Source organism: Ornithorhynchus anatinus, chromosome 7 (assembly GCF_004115215.2).
Source record: "Ornithorhynchus anatinus isolate Pmale09 chromosome 7, mOrnAna1.pri.v4, whole genome shotgun sequence".
NCBI classification, from domain to species: domain Eukaryota; kingdom Metazoa; phylum Chordata; class Mammalia; order Monotremata; family Ornithorhynchidae; genus Ornithorhynchus; species Ornithorhynchus anatinus.
The window spans coordinates 59930715-59941085 of NC_041734.1; the positions used below are offsets into that span (position 1 = coordinate 59930715).

A 10371-nucleotide genomic window follows, 5' to 3' on the forward strand; every position below is an offset into this window, starting at 1 on the left:
TCTATTTATCGTGATGAAGTTGTCTTGTTTTTGTCCGTCTGTCTCCCCCGATTAGACTGTGAGCCCGTCAATGGGCAGGGATGGTCTCTATCTGTTGCCGAATTGTCCATTTCAAGCGCTTAGTCCAGTGCACCTAGTACGTGCTCAATAAATACTATTGAATGAATAATCCTCATTTTCCAGACGAGGTAACTGAGGCCCAGAGAAGTGAAGTGACTGGCCTAAAGTCACCCAGCTGACAATACCCTGTATCTACCCCAGCGCTTAGAACAGTGCTCGGCACATAGTAAGCACTTAACAAATACCAACATTATACCTAGGGAAGCAGCGTGGCTCAGTGGAAAGAGCCTGGGTTTGGGAGCCAGAGGTCATGGGTTCGACTCTCGGCTTTGCCACTTGTCAGCTGTGTGACTGTGGGCAAGTCGCTTCACTTCTCTGTGCCTCAGTTACCTCATCTGTAAAATGGGGATTAACTGTGAGCCTCACGTGGGACAACGTGATGACCCTGGATCTACCCCAGCGCTTAGAACAGTGCTCTGCACATACTAAGCGCTTAACAAATACCAACATTATTATTATTATTATTATTAACGGGGCGGAATTAGAACCCGTGACCACTGCCTCCCTGGCCCGGGCTCTTGCCACTGAGCCACGCTGCTTCTCAAATACGATTGAATGAACGGACAGGCGTAATAACCATAAATGAGCACGATTTGAACTGTTCGTATTATCGTTGCGAGAGAGGTGGGTTTCCCGAGTGGGGAGGGGAGGGGGACCCCGAAGTCGGATACTTCCCGGCGCGTGGAGAGTCACAAAGTCGCCCGTCGATGGGCGGGGCTTCCTCGCCGGTGGGCGGGGCTTCGCCGGGACACGCGCTCTGAGTGGCCAGACGCGTCGCGCGGGCGGACTTGAGTGGCCAGGCCCCGCCCCCTCAGCCCGCTCGGCCGCCGGCGATTGGCCGAGGCGAGGAAGGGGGCGGGGCGGAAGGTTCCGGTGGGGGCTGGCGGAATCTGGAAGCTTCCTCCGGGCGGGTATATAGGGCCGGAGAAGGGGGCGGAGGCCGAGTGCGGGACGACGTTGGGACGGTTGGGCCGTGGCGGGGAGCGGGGGGTGATCGAGGGCCGGCTGGCACGGGAGCGATGGGCAAGGACTACTACGAGACGCTGGGCCTGTCCCGCGGAGCTTCCGACGAGGAGATTAAGCGCGCCTACCGGCGCCAGGCGTTGCGCTATCACCCGGACAAGAATAAGGATCCCGGCGCCGAAGAGAAATTCAAGGAGATCGCCGAGGCCTACGACGTGCTCAGCGACCCGCGCAAACGGGACATCTTCGATCGTTATGGAGAGGAGGGTCAGTCTTGGGGGGCGCGGTGAGGGGGCGGGCGCGGGCCCCCGAAGGGGACTCTCTGACCTCCGTCCGTCGGTCAGCCGTGTCTATCAAGCCCTCACCGGCCGCGGGTGGCGGGGAGCGTCCCGTCCAGACGTGGCTAGGACGGATAAGCGCTTAAGTGGTGGGGAGGGGGCTCTGTCGCTCCTCGCCGACCTTCGGCCCTCCCGCTTTGGAGGGCAAGGGGCAGGTGGGTAACCTCTCCTTTCCCGGGAGGAACGGCCGTTAACCCGGCCTGATCTCAGGAACGGCTAATCTGGTTCGGATCCTTCTAGCCCAGCCCGCGGACGCAGAACGGGGCAACTCCTGAGGTCCGGGGGCGGGGGGAGGGGCTGGTGCTGATAACCGTCAGTGAAGGGTGTCGGACAACGGGCGGCGGCGGAGGTAACCGCCTTTTAGAACGGCAGGGACCCGCGGGATCTCCGAAGAAGCTGGGAGAAACTTCGCCCGACAAGCCCCACCTCCTAATTAGAGAAGCAGCGGGGCTCAGTGGAAAGAGCCCGGGCTGGGGAGTCTGAAGTCATGGGTTCGAATCCCGCATCTGCCACTTGGCAGCTGTGCGACTGTGGGCAAGTCACTTCCCTACTCTGGGCCTCAGTGACCTCATCTGTAAAATAATGTTGGTATTTGTTAAGCGCTTACTATGTGCAGAGCACTGTTCTAAGCTCTGGGGTAGATACAGGGGATTCAGGTTGTCCCACGTGGGGCTCCCAGTCTTAATCCCCATTTTACAGATGAGGTCACTGAGGCACAGAGAAGTGAAGTGACTTGCCCACAGTCACACAGCTGACAAGTGGCCGAGCCGGGATTCGAACCCGTGACCTCTGACTCCAAAGCCCGTGCTCTTTCCACTGAGCCATGCTGCTTCTCTAAAATGGGGATGAAGGCTGGGAGCCTCACGAGGGACAACCTGATGACCCGCCCCCCCCATCTACCGTAGCGCTTAGAACAGTGCTCGGCACATAGTAAGCCCTTAACAAATACCAACATTGTTATTATTATTAATTTCAGTCCGGTGGAGGGTGGTGCCGGCGAAATGACTACCTCCGCAGTGCTTCTTCAAAGGTCCTCTAGAGGCATCCGCCAGAGAGAAGCTGTTGTAAAGGCATTTTTTCCCCCCCAGGTGCAGTGGAATTAGCCGTAGGCCCCCTCCCTCCCCCCATTCCCCGCCAGCAATCGAGGTAGGAGATCTCTAAACTCCAACCCCGCAGCTCGCTGTCTTAAACGAAAGCTGCTAAGTGAACAAAGTCGTGGGGAACCGATTGCAGAGAAGAAGTGGTGACGGCTTTGACGTTGCCCCTCGGCTTTCTCCGCCTCTAAGGTTGCGGTGTTGCTCCGATCGGTCTTTAACGGTATAAAGACCGGGTTTTCCCTGTCTGCCTGTCCGACTCTCACCCTCTTCTTCCCCCCTGCTAGGCCCCCGGCCTCAGGCTCCGTTAGTACAGATGGGCCGTGTGGTGTGGCTCGGTCCCCCGGCCGGTAGTGTTTGGAGAAGAGGTGGAGACCTGGCTAGATGACCAGCTGGGTGACTGTCAGGAGGAGATTCTAGCATGGCGGTTCCACTGATTCCCAGCCTGGAGTCCCCCGCCTCCAAAATGCCAGCTTCGTTTCGTGTGTGCAGGTCTTGGCGGGGCAGGTCTCTCCCGCCCCATTCCTTAAGAATTTTAACCCTCCTGTCATCACATGGGATGATTCCCCATCCCTGGCTTCTGGGGAAACACAAAACTGGAGATCAGTCGCCGCTTTTAAGTACGGTTGCGGTTCCTGCCATGACGAACTAAGTTTAACTCCTGGATTTAGTGACTAATTGGGAGGTTTCCCAAATCTGACTTAGATGGGGTCTGAAATATTAAATGACGGGGGGGGGGGGGGAGGGGGATGCGTGTGATTAATCCTCAAAAAAGCCTTGGGAGAGCAGTGACCTCAATGGACATAAGAAATTAGGGAATGAATGCTAGTATGGAATTTCTAAATGATCCAGGGGGCTTAGCCACCTAAGGCCCCTTCAGGAGCCCAGTTAGAAGGAAGATGCATGCCCATGCCCTCTTAGAGCTATTTTTAGTGTGTCAGTGCTATCTAAAAAAACATGTTTAAAAAAAAAGCACCAGTGAAGGTGCACAACTAGCCAAAAAAAAAAGGTATGTACATCAGCGCTTAGAACAGTGCTTGTCACATAGTGCTAAACAGACCCTTATTACTATCAATCTCTTCCACTCCCCCTGGCCCCCCAAAATACCCTGGGCTTAAGAACACTGGAGGCTAGGGTCACTTGGAGCTCATCAAGAGAGCATTAGAGAACTGGATGGGTGGCCCTGAATTACCCACAATTTAGAAAGCTGGCCATAACTGCCAGACCGGAGACATCCTCTAGTAATGGAATGAGATGGGAAGTACCGAATAGGGGGTGAGAGCTACTCTGGCAACTGTAGTAGGTGGTTAGGAGGTAATCAATCATATTCACTGTGTGCCGACCACTGTACTGAGTGCTTGGGAAAGTACGATACAACAGAGTTGGTAGACACATTCCCTGCCCACAATGAGTCACAGACTAGAGGGGAAGACAGACTTAGAGGTTGAGAAGGTCCTTTTTCCATTTGAATCCCTTACTCTATGACTTCATCTTTGCCTTCTTTCCCTATGTCAATTGAACCGAATAATGCCCTTTCTTTCTTTTTCTTTTTCTTCCTTTCATTCTTCCTCCCTCACTCCCTCCCCTGGGAGTCCAAAGGACCTGGGTTTAATCCCAGCTCTGCCACTTGTCTGCTGTGGGACCCTGGGCAAGTCCCTTCCCTTCTCTGTGCCTGTTACCTCATCTGTAAAATGGGGATTAAGTCTGAGTCCCATCTGCGACAGGGCCTGTGTCCAGCCCGATTTTCTTGTGTCTACCCCAGCACATAGTACAGTGCCTGGCACGGAGTAAGTGCTTAACAAATACCACTATTAGTATTAATAAAAGCAACTGGCAAAGTCCTTTGAGAGGGCCTCAAGAAACCCAAGGGTATTTGTAATGAGGGATTTGAATTCTCCATTTTGCTTTGCAGGCTTAAAAGGTAGTGGCACCAGCAGTGGGAACAGTGCAGGCCCTAACGGCGCCTCCTTCAGCTACACATTCCATGGAGACCCTCATGCCACGTTTGCCAAGTTTTTTGGAAGCCACAGTCCCTTTGATAGTCTCTTTGGGCAACGGAACGGAGACGAGGGCATGGATATCGATGATCCCTTTGCCAGCTTTCCATTAGGCATGGGAGGATTCAGCAGCATGAATTTCAGTGGCTCCCGTCACCCCTTGGAACAACCTCGCCGGAAACAGGATCCACCCGTCACCCATGACCTGAGAGTCTCGCTGGAAGAGATTTATAGCGGTTGCACCAAGAAGATGAAAATCTCCCACAAGAGGCTGAACCCCGATGGAAGGAGCATCCGCAATGAGGATAAGATTCTGACCATCGAAGTGAAGAAAGGGTGGAAAGAAGGGACCAAGATCACCTTCCCTAAAGAGGGGGACCAGACCTCAACCAGCAACATTCCAGCTGACATCATCTTTGTTTTAAAGGACAAGCCTCACAGCATCTTCAGGAGAGATGGGTCTGACGTGATCTATCCAGCAAAGATCAGCCTCCGGGAGGTGAGATGTATGGGCTGAGAGGCCGTGGGGGTATTGTTTGCCATCTGGTTTTTGCGGGGGGTTGTTTTAACCCTCTTTTATGTTTAGTGCCCAAATCAAGAAATCACTGTCTTAAGCTCCAGGGTGAGCTCGGAGGGGCCTGTATGCAATGAGTTGGCTCTCTCTCTCCAGCCTCTAAAAGTGCTTCACACCTCGACCCTTGGGCTGGCTTGAATTGGGGCACGCTGCTCGACACCGACTGCCTGTCTAATCCTCTTGTTTCTTTGCTTTCAGGCCTTGTGTGGCTGCACTGTGAATTTCCCAACACTGGATGGCAGGAACAAATCGCATGTGTTCAAGGATGTCATCAGACCTGGAATGCGGTGGAAAATTGCTGGAGAAGGTCTCCCCCTCCCTAAAACACCTGAGAAACGGGGGGACCTTATTATCGAGTTTGAAGTGACATTCCCTGAAAGGCTTCCCCAGTCTTCAAAGACCACCCTGGAACAGATCCTGCCCATGTAAAGAAGCATCTCATTCCCAAGAACTGAACAAGTGACACTTCGGAAGGCCAAGGATTTCTGGTCTGTCGTCACAGAAGAGGGGTCAGGGAACATTTTAATGTAGCTGAATGTTTACCGGATAATATATCACTCAGCTTTGAAAGATTGTATTAGGCTCCAATGACTTTTTTATTTTGTTCGAACTGGTGTCCTAAGCAATGGGGCTAATGCGAAAGCACACTGGCATACTTGACTTCCCCCCCCCCCCCCCCCCCCCCCCCCCCTTCCCCAGACAATCTGGGTTTCACTTCATCTCCAGACCCATCACGTCTTACTGGAAGTTAGACCCTGAACTGGACTTGATCATCCTTTTGCACTTTTGCCTCACTTGTGTTCATTTGTGCCCATCTGTGGTACCTGGATACAAGACCACATCTGCCTCTTCTTGAATTCTTAGTCGTTTCAGATGATGTTACTTGATATTTGTTTATTATCCTATGTCTGCTCTTCTGTTAATCCTCTCCTTCACGGTCTAGGCTGAGAATTTGGAGTTTTGCTTCAAGTCTGCCCGCTTTCCTCCCCATAGCGGCTTTTAACAAGTAACCCTTCTGGACCAAGTCTTTTTAAATCGCTGGGTAACGGTCATCTAGAGCAAACCTAGGTTTCTTGAACTGAATCAAACTGGCTATTCTGCACTTTCCACGGTGGCATCATCAGACTGCTCTGGTCCAAGACTAATGTCCTCTTTTCCACACAGCCATCAGTTCTTGTGTTTCTCCTGTCTGAACCAAGGGACTCTGGACTCTTTCAAAGGGGTTTAATCCCCTTGACTCTAGTACAGCCCTAGCTATAATCCCTTTTGATAAAAGGGTTTTTGCTTCTGATTCAGAAGCACCATGGAACTTGTGTAAATGTATTGGCTTTTGTTTTTTTATATAAGTCTTAATATGGTGTACTATTAGAAAATCAATGCATTACAGTTGCTGCTCTCTGTGTGGGACCAAGTGGGAATTAAAGTTTTATGGGGTTGATTTTTTAGAAAGCTGGTCTGGTGTTTGAAGAGTCAAGCCTGAATTTTAAGGTTGCCACTGCAGACACAAGATCAAAGTGGGTGATTTAATGTGCAGCACATCAGGATTCAAATCTGATGGAAAAACCACAGAGGGAAGGCTTGTTGGGGGTGAGGGGTGGGCTGTTCAGATTGGTGGACAGAAAGGGATGCCCTGCCCAGAGAAGGGACTTGGTAGGAATTGGACCCTTTCTTTTAGGTGCCTGTCCGAGTCCGGTCCTAAAGGGTCAAACCAAGGATGAGCTTTCCTACCTTCCGGGTGAAAGAAAGGGGCTGTGAGTGGTGGGGGTGGGGGGGAGACGGGGGACGGTGGTGGGGGTCCATGTACATTGAAGAAATGATCTCTAGTCCTAATTTTTAGAGGAGGCATCCTTGTTCCTTTCTTTTTTTGACATCTCCTCGTCCGCCTTCGCGAAAGTTGTTGAGGTAGCCTTCTCGTTAGTCACTGAAATCAATCTCTTGCGTCTTTCCTTTCGTCCTCTGCTAGTCAATTAAATGCTCTGTTTCCTTCCTTCCATGGCAAAAAGAATTAGCAGTTCTTTCTTCTGCTCCACTGACCTTCATATTCCTGGGCTACAGTCTTTTCTACTATTTACTGCCTTGTTCTCTGCCCATTGTTCTAACTTGATGCTGTTGACATGCTGGGGGTTGATCAGGCCAAGGACTCTCTGCATTTGAGGATGTTGGCCACAGCCCAGCTGTTGTTTGCTCCCAGAAGTAAGCAACAGTACTGAGAGGTAGGTATCTTCCTGCTTTACTCCAGCCCTATTGCCACTTTCCCTCCAATCAATAGTATGGATCAAGCCCTTCCCCAAGTGCGGAGCACTTTGGGGTCAGACAAAAAACCCGATGACCCCAGCTTCAGTCCGCATGCAGAAAACCGGCCAGTGGTGTGGACGGAGCGGGCATGCAATAAGCACAAACCAAGGGCTTCAAACCCAAGGTCACTACCTTGGGGAAGCTTGAGTGCTTTTATATTTGGAAAGTCAAACACGTGGGGAATGAGCTGCTGGAGCGTGAGTTTCTTCTTCCCTACTAATGGCATTCCGGTTGTCGGACGCAAGATGGACAAGACCCCCACACTTGGGCTTCTAGAATTCCGGGACTGGAGTTTCCGGGCTACAGGTATGTGACTGGTAGAATGCAACACACCACTCCCCGAGGCCACCAATTCATTCAGTCATATTTGAGTGCTTACTGTGTGCAGAGCACTGTATTAAGCTCTTGGAAAGTACCCAGCAATAGAGAGACAACCCCTGCCCACAACGGGCTCAATGGGATGGGTTGAGCCAGGGACCAGAGTACCCTATTAGGTGTTAGACAGCTGGGTTTTGTAATAGAAGCAATGCCATTTGAGTGTTCCCCTGGGGGCATTACATTGCATTAACCTCTTGGAAAAATACAATAGAAGCAGGACACATGTTCCCAGCACTCAATGAGCTCCAAGATGTCAACTGTTAGGGGCAGGGAATGCTTCATTCTTATATTGTACTCTCTCAAGTGCTTTTTACAGTGCTCTGCACATAGTGCTCAAAAAATACCATTGACTGGTTGAATGAACTTACACTCTAAGTGGTAGAGGGGACAGATGCAGAGACTGTAAGCCCGTCAAAGGGCAGGGACTGTCTCTATCTGTTGCCGATTTGTACATTCCAAGTGCTTAGTACAGTGCTCTGCACATAGTAAGTGCTCAAATACTATTGAATGAAATATTTATTCAATCATTTATTGAGCACTTACTGTACGCAGAGCACTGTAGTAAGGGCTTGGGAGAGTACATCAATAAACTAACACATTCCTTGCCCACAGTGAGCTTACAGTCTAGAGGGGGAGACAGACATTTAATATAAATAAATTACGGATATGTACGTATGTGCTACGGGGCTGGGGTGGGAGGAAAAAATGAAGCAAGCCGAGGTGATGCAGAAGGGAATGGGAGAAGAGAAAAGGGGAGGGCTTAATCACGGAAGGCCTCCTGGAGGAGATGTGCCTTCGATAAGGCTTTGAAGGGGAAGAGAGTAATTGTCAGATTTGAGGAGGGAGGGTGTTCCAGGCCAGAGAGAGATTTACAAATAAGAGAGAATAAATAACTGACAGTATAATTGCTACTATATATACACACCCAAGGGCAGAGGAAGGCAAAAATCCATTCTAGAAGTGGCTATTGTGACATGGGGAAAATGGAATTAATGGAGGGAGGCCTGTTGGAGGAAGTGGCATTTAAGTCAGTCAATTGTATTTTTTGAGCACTTACTTGGTGCAGATCCCTATGCTAAGCGTTTGACTACAATACAACAATAAACAGACACATTCCCTGCCCACAAGGAGCTTACAGTCTAGAAAGGAAGAAAGACATTAACATAAATGGTAATTATGGTGTTTAAGCACTTACTATGTGCCAGGCACTGTACTAAGCCCTGGGGTGGACAGAAACAAATTACGTTGGACGACGCAGTCCCTGTCCCACATATGGGGCTCAATTTCCATTTTATAGATGTGGGGACTGAGGCACAGAGAAGTGAAATGTGCCCAAAGCCATCCCATTTTCCAGACAAGTGGCAGAGCTGGGATTGGAGCCCATGACATTCTGACACCCAGGCCTGGGGCTTGATAATAATAATAATGTTGATATTTAAGTGCTTACTATGTGCAAAGCACTGTTCTAAGCTCTGGGGTAGATACAGGGTAATCAGGTTGTCCCACGTGAGGCTCACAGTCTTAATCCCCATTTTATAGATGAGGTAACTGAGGCCCAGAGAAGCAAAGTGACTTGCCCACAGCCACACAGCTGACAAGTGGCAGATCAGGGCTTCGAACCCAAGACCGCTGACTCCCAAGCCCTGGCTCTTTCCACTGAGCAACGCTGCTTCTCTTGATCCCCTATACCATGGAATTCTAATAATAGAAGCAGCGCAGCTTAGTGGAAAGAGCATGGGCCTGGGAGTCGGAGGGCCTGAATTCTAATCCTGGCTGTGTGACCTTGGGCAAGGCACTTGAATTCTCTGTGTTGGGACACAGTCCCTGTCCCACATAGGAGTCACAGTCTAAGGGGGAGATCAGTTAATCAATAGTATTTACCGTGTGCTGAGCACTGTTCCAAGTGCTTTTTTGTAGTATTTGTTAAGCACTTACTATGTGCCAGGCACTGTATTAATCCATAGCATTTGAGTGCTTGCTGTGTGCAGAGTAGTAATAAATGTGATGTCTGCTAAGCACTTACTATGTGCCAAGCACTGTTTTAAACACTAGGGTAGATACAAGGTAATCAGTTTGAACACGGTCCTCGTCCCTCCTGGGGCTCACAGTCTTGATCCGTCTTTTACAGATGAGCTAACTGACACAGAGAAATTAAATGACGTGCCCAAGGTCACACAGCAGCTATGTGGCAGAGCCAGGATTAGAACCCACAACCTCAGACTCCCAGGCCCATGCTCTTTCCACTAGACTATGCTGCTTCTCTAAGCACTAGGGTAGCTATAAGCTAATCAGGTTGGACACAGTCTCTGTCCCACATGGGGCTCACAGTTTTAATCCCCATTTTGTTGTTGTCTTATGCTGTCGAGTGGTGTTCGGCCGATAAAGGCATCGTGGACATTTCTCTCCCAGAACGCCCCACCTCCATCTGCAATCATTCTGGTAGTGTCTCCCTAGAGTTTTCTTGGTAAAAATATGGAAGTGGTTTACCATCGCGTCTTTCCGCACAGTAGACTTGAGTCTTCGCCCTCGACTCTCTCCCGTGCCGCCGCAGGCCCGGCACAGGTGAGTATTTATTTTTACTTGTAACAGATGGCCTGCCACTCGCTAGCCAC

General features: G+C 50.4%; 1 protein-coding gene across 1 annotated transcript; it reads left to right on the forward strand.

Annotated features, from left to right (window-relative positions):
- The first annotated feature begins 1025 nt into the window (after positions 1–1025).
- Positions 1026–5661, forward strand: DNAJB1 (DnaJ heat shock protein family (Hsp40) member B1). Its single transcript, XM_001515508.6, has 3 exons — positions 1026–1350; positions 4428–5011; positions 5285–5661. Exons 1-3 carry the CDS (start codon positions 1140–1142, stop codon positions 5513–5515), a joined length of 1026 nt encoding a protein of 341 aa, XP_001515558.1. The 5' UTR covers positions 1026–1139; the 3' UTR covers positions 5516–5661.
- The last annotated feature ends 4710 nt before the right edge of the window (positions 5662–10371 follow it).